Here is a 15,143-nt window from a genome sequence, read left to right as displayed (position 1 = left end):
CCAAAACCCGCCTTTTAGTCGCGAAAACCCCTAATTAGTGAGAGAGATGGGAGAAGAAAGCTCAAACGCTGCTCAAATCGAAGAGACGGTTCTACAAATTCTTAAAGCGTCGGAGTTGGAGACGGTCACTGAGTTCGGCGTGCGTTCCGCCGCCGCTGAGCTGCTAGGCTTCGACCTCTCCGGTTTAGACCACCGCCTGCTCGTTAGGCAGCTGGTCGATTCCTTCCTGCTATCCACGGCAGCGGAGATTCTTCGGACCAATTCATTCAATAGGATTCCTGACGGCAGTGGCAGCGATAAACGCGCTGTTCGTCACGTCCAGCAGCGGCGGAAGGATGTTGATGCTGTATCGGGAGCGAATTACGATGGAAAGATTATCTGTAAGGTTAGATTTGTTTTTGATCAAAGATACGATAATATTTCTTGCTTACTTTTGTCAAGTGAAATTTGAAAGATACTAGTGTATATGTGAACAATTCTCGATGATCTCAAAATGGATAATGAAATGCTTATTATTATTCAATAAAAACCAAGGAGCAAGTTTTATTTGCAAGTCACACTTGGTGGAAACTAAAATGGATCCGACTCCTGCTCTTTTTAATAATTTGGGTTTGAGAAGAAACCTTGTAAAATTTTTAGATATCTCTGCAGTATGTAGTTTATACTTTATAGGTTAAAATTTGATGTCTACGTAGTAAACTCATCTACTGTTATGCTCCAAATATTTATAAGTCTTATGCTTATTTAGTTGGTATTCTATATTTTTGGTCATTTGCAGTTATCAGACAAGAGGAGGGTAACAGTTCATGACATTATGGGGGCAACTGTGATCTCAATACGTGATTTCTATGTACAAAATGGAAATTTGCTTCCTGTAAGAGGTGAGGATTTCCATTAGCAATCAATTGCTGGAGTGTACAACTTATTTCAAACTGAAGTTTTGCATTAAGCTCAACAACTGTGAATTTTCTTTTATAATAGCGCAAGCTCTCACCTTTGTTCAATAGCATCACCTAAGTTTTTAGTTTTCCTCAAATTCAACAACAGATTTAGCGCAGGCTTGTAGGCTTTTTAGTTCTAGACATTGCCTCCCTTTCCGCTTCCACCCCCTGTGCTCTTGGAAAAATGTATACACTTACCTATGTGTTCACATGACAAGTAAAAGAAGAGGAAAGTTTTTTCTTTTATTTAGAATGTTCTTGAATTATCTTTACAACAGGTGTTCTAGCACTTAGATTACACCTCCACATTTCTGGTATCATGGCTGGTGAACCTCACCCATGAAACATGGACTAAGCACTGCTGATTTAAGCTGATTAGTTAAATCGGTCTAGCTTTGAGTTGTTTCTCTACTTAGGCTGAACCATTTACATCTTGGTTGGTTTTACTGTACAGTTTACATTGATACAGTTACTTGCATGTTATGAGCTTAGGTGGAAGCTCGGGAATAAGCTTGACATCTTCGCAATGGTCATCATTCAGAAATAGTGTTCCTTCAGTAGAGGAGGCCATTGTTAGAATGCAATCGCGGTTGAGGTGAGGCTCTTTTTTTCATCTTGTTCTCTCTCTCCCCCAGCCCTCCACAGGGAACTTGATAAAGTAAATGTTTTATTGCAAAACACTTCTTGCTTGGCTTAGACATAAAGCCATGCAAAATTGGAGAAAGGATTGATTTTTCTGCATTCTCTTCTCCTTTTTCGCAGCCAAATTTAGATATATGTCATCGTGAATCCAATAAATATGCATTGTTAAGTCTTACAAATCCTACTGAATATTTAGTCAAGAAACTTCATCAAGATAGTGTTACAATTTACAAGTGAAAGACTTAGGGCCATAGTTTTTTACTTTTCATTTTGCAGTTTTTCTTTGTTCCCTTTTCTCTTCTTTTTCAGAGGACAATCAAATATAGTAGTTTGACATGGTACTGGAAGATTTTTGTCCTGTGTTTATGCAATCCAATTCCATTTAAATATTCTCACAGTGAGTCTGGAGCTGTTACAAGTCAAAGTGAAGCAGACATGACAAATCAATTTACCGAGTTTGCTAGTGAGAAAAGCCAAACTGCAATAGGTGTTTCTAATTTGGCAAGTGCTATTCACCTTCCTGGCAAGAGGAAACGGCATCAAAGTGAACCAGACATGAGAAGTTCAGCATCAGACCCTGCTGAAAAAGGTCCAGCACGGACGGCAATTTCTAATTTGGTAAGCAACGTTCGACCTCATAACAACAGAAAACAGAGTGAGGTTGATACATCTGATGCATTAATTGCCTCCATCTCTCAAGAGCATATTCTTGCGGAGAAAGCGCAAGAAGCACCAGGTACTTGTGGAACAACTTCTACTTCCAGCTATCAAGAACAGATTCCTGCCTGTAGAACTGAAGTGGCCTCTCAAAACTCTACTCTGGTGCCTCCACTTCCTAATCAACTTGATAGCACTGCTGCACTTTCTCCAAATGATGGTGTTAGTCGAAGGCACTCACATCATACATCTATTGCAATTCCTCCTGAACAACTGATCCCTATACAGCCTGTTCGTTTTGATGGAAGAAATTACTATTCCTGGAAGATTCAAATGGAGATGTTCCTAACTCAGTTGAGCATAGCATATGTGCTTTCTGAGCAATGCCCCGACATATCTTTGAATCCAGAAGCTAGTTTTGAAGAGATGGTCGGAGCCAAGGCTGCCGTGCAAAGGTGGATTACTGATGATTATTTGTGCCGCAATAATATATTGAATTCTTTATGTGACAGTCTTTTTCAATTATACTCACAAAAAAGCTCATCAGCTGGTGAGCTCTGGGAGGAACTTAAAGCAGTGTACAATGAAGATTTTGGAAACCAAAGGTCACAAATCAACAAATATATTAATTTTCAAATGGTTGATGGGGTATCAATTTTTGATCAGATCCAAGAACTGCACAAAATTGTTGATTCCATTATTGCTTCTGGAACATGGGTCGATGAATACTTCCATATAAGTGTTATAGTCAGCAAGCTCCCACCTTCATGGAAGGAACTCCGCCTTAAACTGATGCAAGAGGAGTTTTTAACTCTTAATATGCTGATGCATCGGCTTCGGGTCGAAGCAGATTCTCACAGCTTCTTCAACAAAGAAGCAAACTCTAAGAAGGGTCGTCATGTTACAGAGCCGAAGATTGACCAGAGACATAGAATGAAGAAAGATGAAAACAAAAGAGCATGCTTTACTTGTGGCAAGGAGGGGCACATCAGTAAGTACTGTCCTGATAGGAAGTTTGAACCCGGCGATAAGAGCAAGGGCAAGGAGAACGGATTCCTCTCCTCATGTTCAGGCACCAAAATGGATGCTGCAGATAAAAGAGCTTGCTTTATATGTGGCAAGGATGGGCACGTTAGCACAAACTGTCGAAATAGGAAGTTAGAACCTTGTGCTAAGAGCAGCGGTGAGGTAAACGGATCTCTGTCTCCTCCAACAGGCTCCAAAATGGATGATGCAGCAAAACCAAAGTAAATCAACTCTCCTTCCGTTGCTACACTTCGAAAAGACTCCTCCATGAAATTTTCTGAGGGATAATGCACTATAATTGGATGACCATTTCCAAACCTCTACTTTTGGAAGCCATTTCGACCAGTTCTTTTTAGGGTAAAACACTGCAAGCTGTTGTATCAAATTTGTTAGTTTCTCATGATAATATGTTTTACCTCTTAGTTTGAAAACTGTATAACTTATACATAATTGATGAACTTGCTACGCAGGTGGCTGATGCTTCCCTTTCTGGAATCGGTTGCAATTTTGTACAAGACATATAGTACTTCTGTGCAGTAAGTATTCTTCTCTTGCTTAGTAGGAGTGTTAGATTTTGGTCTGGAGAACGTGAATGGCGATTTATAGGAAGTGTTAGTTTTCTTTCTTGAAGTACTTCTTTGGTGTTCTTGATACTAGCCTGATATTTTTTTTGATCATTAATAGATTGGTGAATCTGCCTGCCCTAAATTTTGTAATCTCAGTTGGCATCAAACATGCTGTCCGAATACTGGAAATATAATTTCAACCGCTTTGTTTTATTTATACCTAATTCTAAATTTGGTATGATGGCTTTCAGTAAATAATTCCATATAGCAATCCTGTCTTCTGCCTCTCATGGTTGGTTCTCATTTCTTTACTCTCAGATATTAAATGGTTTGAGTATAATATCAAATTGTTTATGTGTGGTTCATTTAGCCTTGCAAAGCACGACGCCTTCTTCTACAATTATATCTAGTAGTACTATTGAATTGAGATGGGAAGTAACAATAATTTGACAATGATAATCAAGCATCTACGTTCACCTTGAATCAAACAATCTTGATTCAAGATGAACTAAGAGCATTTGACTTCAAGAATCATGTCAAAAAGTGAAGCAGTTTGTCAAACTGAACACCTGTAGTATGAAATCTTCAATTTATTTTCTCCTAGTTTGCAATTCTAATGGCGACACCTCAAATAGGACCAGATCCTACTCATTTCTCGTCGGTGGCTGCGAGGTTTCCAGGGATTGCACATAAGATGTTTGAGTTAATGTCTATTAGGTGCATTGACGTTGAAGGGACTGTTGATTAAGCTAGTTTTTTTAAGAGGATTAACAATGGCTCACAATCTATCCTCGTGATGACTTGAACCCCCGATTAAGCTAGCATAGTTTCACGGTTCTTCGAAAGAAAATTTCCCAATTTATTTCTTTGTCGGCGATCATATTGTCGTCTTTGGTCATTAGTCGACCAAAGCTGATGTTTCTCACCCCAAAATGTGTCGACCGATTTGGTAGACGAATAAGCCCCAAGACAATCAAGATTTGCGAATGTTCCACGTCCCATGATCAAACAATGCAACCTAGGATGAAGGGATATGTTCCAATCCAAACACACAGGTTGTCGTAGAAATTTTTAGAACATGTAGTCCAAAAAGAATTCTTGTGTTAGATACAAACATTACTCCTAGTAAGGAATGAGAAAGAAGGAAAAAATCTTAACATGCTTAGTAGTTAGTACTGGTTTAGGAATTATACCTTTGAAGTCACGATGACGAAGTTGGTTTCATAGGAGATTCACTACAAATCCTAAGAAGTTGTTCACCTTTAGAGATATGGGTCAAATCTTGGCATTAAGGGCATCCACAATGGGGCGGATTAAGCCCCGCCCTATGCACCGCCACATCAACATTTTGTCCTCCGCCCCTTCCACCTGCAATGGGACGGACTATAGCCCGCCCTAAGTCCCGCCCTAAGCATTTTACTTCTATTTTGTATTTATATAATTTATGCAAATATATCAAGCAAAATAAATAAATAAAAACAACATAATTAAAGCAAATCCTACATTTACTTAATTAAAAAAAAAGTTACAAAATAAGAAATTAAAAAAAAAAGTTTCAAAATAAGAAATTAAAAAAAGAAGTGTACTACATATAAAAAAAACCCTGGCAAGTCTAGAGTAGTCCCAACCTGCGGCTGAGGCCATCGATCATCCGCTGGATGCCTTCGATTTGAGTCGGGTTGGTCGCCTGCATCAGGAAGTTGTGCGCGTCCAACAACGTCTTGTAGTCGAAGGAGGCCACCAAATCCGTGTAGGCATGTGATACAGCCGAAGACAGGGTCGTGGTCACGCTCGGGGTCGAGCTTGGGGCCTGGTCAGGCGGCCGCGGCGGAGGAGGTCGCCTTGGCCTTGGCCTTGGCAGCCTTGATGCCAGGGGGACGCCGGGAGGACATCGGTGTGTCGGAACTCTCATCCTCGAACACCGGATTGTTGAGGTCCACTGGAGATGCGCCGCTTTCGCTGCTTGTATAATCAGTGAAGGTGCGCTTCGACGCCCTCTTCTTCGCCACCGTCGATTGGGGAAGCACACCACCAACGAACTTCTGCTTCTCCTTCAAGAGCGCTCAGGATTGGTAGTGCTTGAATTCGCCGTACAATGACATGTACGATTGCACCGCTTTGTCGCGCACATCCGACAGACTCTCGCCGCTGGCCTGGTTCCTCTCACACTTATCGTACTCCCCCGCAAACAAATTGACCTGCTTCTTTATTTGGTCCCAATGCTTGCGGAGCTCGCTCCCGTTGGCGCCTGTAGGCGGTCGGCGGCTTGGACGCGTCGTATTTTTCGGCGATGCGCTCCCAATACGCAGTAACCTTCTGGTTGTTGGCGAACACCGGATCCTCTGAAACATCAATCCAACATCTCGTCAAGACGATAAATTCTTTCGGGGCGTAGTTCGTCCTTCTCGGGGCGAACTCTTCACACACCGAAAAATGTAGTATGAATTTGAGAATGAAAAGAGTGAAAAATGAAGTGAAAAGTGAGAGGTATATATAGGTTTTGAAAATTAAATAAAATTAAATTAAAAACCGAAAACGCGTCGCCATCGTCCGCGATGCCACAGTGGCAGACGATGCATCGTCCGCCCCATTGTGGATGGCCTAACTGATGTTTAGTGTGGTCGATTTAATACTGCCAACCCTAGAATCTACTGAAGGCCCACACTGTTGCATGAAGACATGAAGTCATGGGAGTAAATGAATCCTTACATTGGCAGTGGGCTTTGAAACTGTCTTGATTTGTGTGTCAAGAAATAGACTAAAGATTACGGATGTACTCTTGTCATTTTCATTCCATGATCAAGACTCCTATTCGTGGATGGAGGGAGTGTATCCTAGTTTTTAAGGTATTTAATAGTATCTTTTATTTATTCTACTTTATTTATTTCCATTTACACACAGAATAACACTACATAAAATCTCATGCTGCCAAATAATGGACCATTTTCTTCGGACCAGTGGCGGAGCCACATTGGAGCAAAGGGGTATAGATGTAACCCCAAATTTTTTGCTATAGTGTATGTATATCTACATAGAATTGTTAGAGTTTGTATACTAGAAATCACGTTTCGAGTGATTGAATACTATAAAACTCTTATTTTATTTTCCAAGGAATAAAACAGATTATTTTTGTCATAATGTTGTTATGTTTTACATTTAATGGATGTTATTGCATGTTTAAATATATAAGTTAACTTAACAAAGTCTAAGTCTTTGTTTTAGTAGACCGGTTGTGGGCGTTGTCTACTTTAAGGTAACACGGTCGACCGATAAGTCGTATTCTAAGCCTTAGTTACTTGGTCAGTATGTCGTGAAATGCATGTATTATCGCAAAACGAGTTGCTCAAGTGTGCGGGGATCAAAGGATCCAAGTCGGTAGGAGACGATTCGGGTGACGCAAGTGAAAAGGGCGCTAGAAGGGTGCAATACTGACCAGGATGCATGCCGGAGAAAAGGCTCGAGATGGAGAAGAAGGATAACATCATTAACAAGGGCATAAAAGTCAAAACTTGAAGTAAGTCTACCCTAAAAGCAAGGGCAAGCCTCCCTATACAAGAAGCCACTTGGAGAGAGAGAAGGAGTTCGGCTTTAGTTCTCGGTTCAAAGATACACTTAGTAGAATTCTCTATAGAAGATCAGTTCCTGCAGCATTGTCCAATCTCTCGTTCCTCGCCACAGCCATGGTCACTTGACGTCCAAGAGTCTGCCGGAGAAGTCATCGATCCACCGTTCCAGCCAGTTATCGTAGTAGTATAGCAGTATCATCGTCCGGAGTGGCCAAACAATCGTTATTTGCTTTCTAGTTTAATCTTTACATGTTTTCGTCGTTGTTTTTGTTGCAAACACTCATCGCTGTTGCCTTTTGAAGTACCTTGTGAAGTTCCAACACTTAAATTATGAAGTTTCTATTTCGTATGTCGCTTTGGTTCGAGTTTGCTTCATTCTGCCTAGGAAAATTAGATCTAGTTGTTGCTTTTAATTTCTAAGTGTTTTCTTACATGGAGTTGTCGATCTGAAGTTGTAGTTATGTTTAGTCTAATTTTCGTGCTTGAAGTCTTCGCGTTGCATTATAATCACCGCCTTGCATGTCAGTCAGTAGAAGTAAAATTGCAGTTTCGCCGTTTATCCTAAGTTGAGCATTTTTAAATCAATGGATCTTGAGTTTGAGGTTATGAATCTGAGTTTAGTTATGGTGTTTGTGTTCATATGATTTTTGTCAATACTTGGTGAAGAAGAAAACGTCAAAATCAACTTTAGTTTGGACCACTTTTACTTTTAAGTTACTTTTGCTTTTTTTCCCTACTTTTCGGTTGTACTATCCAGACCTGTCAGAAGAACCACCAGCCACCAGATATACCTTGTTGTCTAATTTTCCTCTTTTAGTAACTGTCTACTTTCCATATGCCTCTGAGACACCTTGTCCCCTATTTTCACGAACACCACCACATGCCTGTTATTTTCACGCCTACTAGTCAGTAGAGTACCACCTTTATTTCTCGCCTAGGTAAAATCTCAACCCAAGCGTGGTAGCTAACCAAAACACCCAGGAAAGTCACCGCAGTTATCAAAACGTGTCCATCCTCGTGGGATTCGACCCTTACCTCCATTATACTAATTAGTAGAAGTGGGTTGAGGAAACTTGTTGAAGCCAGGTCCCGGTTGTCGTACCAACGACTCAGCTGGGTCGTGAATCTCTTCACTGATCAGTTGGATACACTCCCAATTACATACGAAAACCCGAAAGAAAACCTGACCTTCCACTGACCTAAACAAAGAAAAAGAAGAATTTCACGACCTAGATGGAATTAGACTATCCATCGTGAAAGGTTGCAATGTCAGTCCGCATATTTCTAAGACTTACTGAAATAAGATGACATTTGTGTGGTAAAGCATTGAACGGATCTAACAGCAAGACGAGTCTTTATGCTATCTACTGAAAGGCGAGGTCTTGATAAATATTTATTTCTTAATCAATGTAGGTTAGCATTGAGCATACGATATTGATTATGCATTACTTTGACTTATCAAATGGTGCGGATTTTTCGCAACCCAATAATCCTGATATATTGGGTAATGGTGATTAATATCTAGCGGTGCTAGGATTGCTATTATGTTGAATCGTGCGCGAGGTGAGTCTTGTTTGATAATGTCCTCAAGAGGAGCACGAAACAAGGTTTTATTATTCGGAACCTAGCTAGTTGGAGTTTGATTACTCTAAGAATAATAAATAAACGTTTCATGCTAAGTCCACTCTTGGAATTAATAAGAAGTTAATTAATTAAGCGCATAGCAGACATTAATTAACTAATGGACATTTTTATCTTAAGCGCGGGAAATGAAAGTTAAAACGGAAACCCGGATTACTTATAATTTCGGATTTGGATGGAGAGAGTTCAATATTACTTCTGTAGTGGCTGCTCGTAATATTCCAATTAAACCTTGTATTAAATTGTGAGTTCAATTTAATTAGTAAAAAGTGAATTAGATGAGCTCATATCCAAAACCTTCCATAGATCCCTGTCTGGGCCCAAAAGGAACTTAATATAAATAGGAGAATAAAGGAGACCGAAAAATAACATTATTATTTTTCCTAAAATTTTCGCCCCCCATAGTGCTTGGTCGAAATTTTCCTCTCCTCCGTGGAGTCGAATTTCGAAATTTCCGGTGAGATCAGCCCACACCGATATTGGAGTACAGTTCAGGAACCAGAGAGAAGATCCGTGATCTAGTATTCAAAGCGTCACGTGGAGAAGTCGCTAGCCATCGTCGATTCTTTGAAGAATCAACAAGGTATTATTTCTGCTCCGTAGAAAAGCATGTTTTAGGTTTCAATTATACTTAAAGCATGATTGGTTCAAGGTATGAGCATGATACATGTGAAAATTACGCGAATAGAATTTGTCGAAATAATTTGCTAAATAGATCTGATTATTATGTGATTTATTTGTTTGATTTAATTTTGAACGCTTCCGCTGCCAGTTCCTTCAAAAATAGCATTGCTGGTCCAGTGAACTGTGTCTCAAAGTTTCATACAGAAGGCCTGGGCTCGAAGCCTATCTGTGGCGCCTTTTTATTTTGTTATGATCTTCACTTTTATTTATCCATATATTATTACATTTCTCATACCTATACTTTTCTCTTTTTTAAATATTCAGAAAAGCATTCGAAAATGGAAACTTATTTAATGCACCTATCTTTAATTTTCTGTTTTTCGAACTTATGTATTTTATTGGAGAGTGTTAGGGTGTCATCACTTCTTAAAATAACATTATACCATCATTCCTAACAATCATTTGTACATGTGGACGAATAATAAGCTGCCATGTAGCAAAAAAAGGTAAAAAACATGGCCAGCAATATGCAACACTGTATACAACAATTTTTCTCGGCAATCCAACACGCTATATAACAATCTATAGATTGTTGTGTAGCGTTTATAATACTGTTGTATATGTGGTGTCACGGTGTCATTTTAAGAGGTGTTGTCATTTTAACACAAACTCTATTTATATATATAGGAAAATATATATATATATCGCTATTGTTCGGGACGAAGAGTGTATCACTTAGGATGTCAATATTTATTTGAGTTACAAACCTCATCTTTTGACAAATCAAAGTATTAATTAATACTCCTTTCGTCCCACATAATTTTACACAGTTTGACTTGACACGGGTTTTAAGAAATGTAATAGAAAGTGGGTTGAAAAAGTTGGTGGGATGTGGGTCCTACTTTTAAAATATTAGTTTTATAATAAAATGTTAGTAGGAATGAGTTAGTGGAATATGGGGTCCACTACCAAAAATGGTAAAAGTAAAATGAGTAAAATTATGTGGGACGAACTAAAATGGAATATTGGGTAAAATTATGTGGGACGGAGATAGTAATTAATGTTATATACATAATACATTAATGAATTAAATATTCTCTCCATCCCATGGTAAGACACTTTATTTTAAGTAAAGTGTTAGAAAAATGATACTTCATCCGTCCCTTAATAATTGTCACTCTTATTTTGAGCGCATATTTTAAGAAATAAGAAAAAATTATTGGAAAAGTTAGTGGAATGTGAGACGCACTTTTTTGTATTGGTTTTATAATAAAATGTGAGTGGAGTGGGATAGTGGAATGCTCTACTTACTATTTATGGTAAAACTGAAGTGTGACAATTATTGTGGGACTCACCGAAATAGAAAATAGTGACAATTATTATGGGACGGAGAGAATATTAATTAGTTAAAGTTGAGAGAGAGTATGGTAAGAGAAAAAATAAAATAGAGAAGAGTAGTGAAGCAGAGCGAGTAATAATTAACAAGACGTCGCCTTTCAGTAATCAACAATAAAAACATGCAGTATCTTACTATGGTTCTTTTAATGTTATACCACGTCAGGATTATTCACCATCAATATTGGAAGACTTTATGCTTGACATTGTAATAACTGTTTATAGTATTCCACCTGGATTTTAAATATTTATTTATAAAGAGGTTGCGTATACGAATCCTTGGTGATGGCATGTCTTTAATATCTACCTTAAAAAGATATGGCATTGCATTGTTGGATGGTTGACGAAGTCACAAGACCAAGGATGAGTGAAAAAATGGGACTTTACTCATACACTAATAGCACTATAACACATGTTAAATTTAATAACAGCTGATTAAAAAAATCGCAAAGGACTTGAAAATAATTTACACTATAATCACGTGTAACAGATGGAGTACTTTTGAACAAATAGTAGCTTGAGGTGAATAGTAAAAGGTAGAGAAATATGGAAAGCAAAAATTAATTGTTTGTTCACGTGATGAAGATTAAATGCATGTACAGTATTTAGGGAGTGGATACAATCACACTTTTCATGCGTACCTATTCAAGCGTTTACCATATGCATATGTTCCTGGTCAATTTAGGGACTTTTATTACTCCATGTTTTGCACTTTCACTAACAAATTAATTAAAGCATGCTTTAATTTAAACCCATAGCCGAATCTAACCAAATTTCTAATTTTTACTCACCCACCGATGGTGTGTCACTTCGATTTTACTTGGTCATTGATGGTAATGTTTAACTAAGCAATCATCATCATACATCCCATCTCAGTTTCCCTTTTTATCTTTTTCCCGGTTATATAAACAAAATGCATATCAATCATTGCATTTAAAGATTAAACTATAGTAGTACTACATACCAATTTATCTACTCCTATTTAATTACAAGATGGCCTACCCCACAATAGTTGACCCCAGTATTCCACACGTCTTCAAAACGTTTATATTGCATTCCTCTATTAACACGACTTTCACATTCTTATTTACAAATAAGTACTACAGGTTACTGACAGAGTTCTTTAACAATATCTCTCTCTTTTTCAGACCAAATAAATGGAAATCAACTGCTTTTCTTGCATGGTAAAAGTTTGCAGACCATCAACACAGAAACCCTTTCACACTTCCTGCTTTAACATTGAAGTAAGGCTATTGACCAAGCAACGAACGCGGCATCCGCATACAACATCTCATCCAATATTCGACATTGACACAACTCGATTAGACGACTAGATTTTCACACTCGTGCGAGTTCAGGCAAATGCGTAATGACAATCATATGCTTAACTAGATTTGAATCTTCGTATCTCAACTAGATTAGAACATGTACAAAACTTGGAACACAATAAAATAATCATAATCAGATATACAGCTTCCAAAAACCCAAAAAGAAGAAAAGATACGAGCATGACATCTAAAGTCGATAGGTTTGATTAATCTTGCGACTTATGACTCAACTAAATATGTAAAACTATAAGCAACTACACATTTGCTACCCTAGAAGGTCAAAAGAAAGTTTTCTTCCCCTATTTCTAGCATTAACTGCTGTATATCAAAATCTCTTCAAAAGCTTTCTATAATGATACACTGCATATTATGGCAACTAACTTAATTTGTTCAAAGCCATAAATACTACCCGAGAGATAACTGATGGGGAGAGCTGGATCTACGGGAAAACGCTTCAACCAGCTTCTCCTTAGTTAGCTGTTCGGATCCATTGGATTTGACAATGAATGTGTGGAACACTCGCTCACTCACTGTAGCCATTTTTGCATCGACGATAGTTGACTGTGCATCATTGATTGCTTGGATGACTCTTGATGCTGGATGGGCATTCAACGGGCAGCTAACCCTAACGGTGACTTCTTCACGGCCAGCTTCGATGTTGATGCTCGAAGCCAGCAGGTCTTGTGTTTCTCTATTAGAATTAACTTCTGAAACCGATGCTTCTCTTGATATGCTGCCAAGTCTTTCTCTCTCAAACTCCATGTCATTCAGCTTCTTCTGCAGTTCAGTTATGTAAGCAATAGCATCTCCAAGTAGGGAAGCTTTGTCCATCTTAGAGATATTCGGCACAACAGCTCGTAGAGCGTAGAAGCGCTGGTTCAGCTTCTCTCTTCGCTGTCTTTCTGCCTCTACATGATTGAGGGGTTCTTCTCTTCCATTGGCAGGCTTCCTACCACGCTTCCTCGGCCGCTTGTCTTCTAATAGGCCTGCAGCCTCTTCCTTGCACGAAGCCTCAACATCTGAAACCTCAGACTCGAGACTTTGTGGATGTGAGGTTAAAGGCCTTGAGGTTGCTCCAGTAAAATCTATCTGCATTTGAGCTGGCTTTTGATGCTGAAAATTATTAATCATGAACTCTTCTCTATTCCCGTTGACAATCTCAGCACGCTTTTTGGCTGGAGTCTGAGGACTGTAAACCTCTACTGCATTCCCTAGCTTAACATTACTATACTGTGTCCAGGTAGCACCATGAAAACCATTGCGGTTGTTGGCAAATGGTAGCTTGTTCCTGTTTCCACTTGAGTCCCAGGCCCTTACTTGCATTTCTGGTTTCCTATTGGAAACATTTCCCCTAAATTGCACATGACTTGAATTTAATTCCTGCCCGAAAATCTTGGGAACAATTTCTGGTCGGTTACCAATAGCCAAGTTAGGAATGGGGCCCTTCATATGTTTTTTATTCGTTACTGACGGCACAGCTGCAGCTGCAGCTTGCTTGGACCTGAGGAGTGAAGAAAACGACGAAAAGGAAGATCCCACCACCTTGATTAGCTCCATACTTTCCGGGATACATCTGACAGACCCTAATTCAACCACCCCAACATCAGTTGGGATCAAAACCATAGTTTGCATGCCAGCCGTCTTTGCAAGGAATGACCTAACACAATAATCAACCGATGACTTCAATGCATCCGACAACCAGACATGTTTGCTGGATCCAAAACACCTCCCAGGGCCTCCTTCACCCCTAGGGAAGGAAAAATACATTGATGCTAGGAAGAACATCTCAGTGTCAGTTACCTTATCCAATCCAAACGCGTAATTCTCCTCATCACCTCCTCCAAACAAAGTATGCAGCCTTTGGAGAACCCTTTTCCTCATTGTCTGCTGAGATTCATCCTCGAGTCTCATTTTGAGAATTCGAGTGACCTCAGATTCCTCATCCTCACGAGGCTCTCGACAACACCCATCGCCCCATCCTAACACCAAGTCCCCAGACTTGGACCTAGAGAGCTGCCAGAAAATTGCATAGTTCCAACAAAAATTGGAAGAATTTGGGCGCTCAACAAGATCTGCAAGCTTATTCTGCAAATTGCCATCATTCCCCATCGCCATTAATGAGCACTCAGCAGAAACTGAGCTCGACATCAAGTAATCAAAAGCCTTAGTTCCCAAAACTGCCGCTGCCATCGCCTTTTCCTCATTACTCCAACCAACAACCCCCATGCCAATTTCTAAACCTAATTCTCAATGGTTGTTCAACTTCAAAAACCCAAACAATTGAGAAAATCAACAAAAATAAAGTAGTTGCTGATTGAAAATTTCCAAATTAGGGTTACGAAACTCATCTCACAAATCAACCCAACATCACTCCATTGCAGAAATTCAACCTCTACTCATAAAATCCCAATAAGCCGCAGTTCTTAATCTCAGATCTCAAACACAAGGTATCTACAGAAACATGCATGTCCAGAAACAAGGCGATAAATATGATTATAATGTAAGCAAAACATGAAATTGGGGAATAATATTAGTAATAGAGAATCCATGAAGAGCAGAAATTGAATGAAATCACTCACCAGTATCTCGAGCTCAACCACTTTGGGATAAAGTATGTATTGCTGTGACAGGAAATCACAAAAAAAAATCAGAAGCAAAAACAACAATAGGTATATGTCGCCTCCTTTCTCTTATTTGGAGAGCAGAAGAAGATATGTTAGCTCTGTGTCTTGTGTTTCTAATTTTTCTTGCCCAATT

General features: G+C 39.1%; 2 protein-coding genes across 4 annotated transcripts; one reads left to right on the top strand and one right to left on the bottom strand.

The window, feature by feature from the left end:
• The first annotated feature begins 29 nt into the window (after positions 1-29).
• Positions 30-4,049, top strand: LOC125208094. Of its 3 annotated transcripts, none has more exons than XR_007174056.1 (6): positions 30-385; positions 779-881; positions 1,434-1,536; positions 1,982-3,623; positions 3,737-3,802; positions 3,951-4,049. XR_007174056.1 is itself a non-coding variant. In XM_048107651.1 (6 exons), the coding sequence occupies exons 1-6, from the start codon at positions 47-49 to the stop codon at positions 4,024-4,026; spliced, it is 2,193 nt and encodes a 730-aa protein (XP_047963608.1). In that variant the 5' UTR covers positions 30-46; the 3' UTR covers positions 4,027-4,049. The 3 variants fall into 3 exon arrangements, 1 of the variants encoding a protein (XP_047963608.1); XM_048107651.1 differs by having other exon boundaries at positions 1,982-3,487; XR_007174055.1 differs by having other exon boundaries at positions 3,737-4,049.
• An 8,393-nt stretch (positions 4,050-12,442) lies between these two features.
• Positions 12,443-15,143, bottom strand: LOC125207690 (transcription factor MTB1-like). The gene is made up of 2 exons (XM_048107140.1): positions 14,966-15,143; positions 12,443-14,837 (listed from the first exon to the last, which is right to left on the bottom strand). The coding sequence occupies exon 2, from the start codon at positions 14,610-14,612 to the stop codon at positions 12,792-12,794; it is 1,821 nt and encodes a 606-aa protein (XP_047963097.1). The 5' UTR covers positions 14,613-14,837; positions 14,966-15,143; the 3' UTR covers positions 12,443-12,791.

This window comes from Salvia hispanica, chromosome 2 (assembly GCF_023119035.1).
Source record: "Salvia hispanica cultivar TCC Black 2014 chromosome 2, UniMelb_Shisp_WGS_1.0, whole genome shotgun sequence".
NCBI classification, from domain to species: Eukaryota; Viridiplantae; Streptophyta; class Magnoliopsida; order Lamiales; family Lamiaceae; genus Salvia; species Salvia hispanica.
Note: the sequence above shows the minus strand (reverse complement) of the source record. Positions and strands in the feature narration are given on the sequence as shown.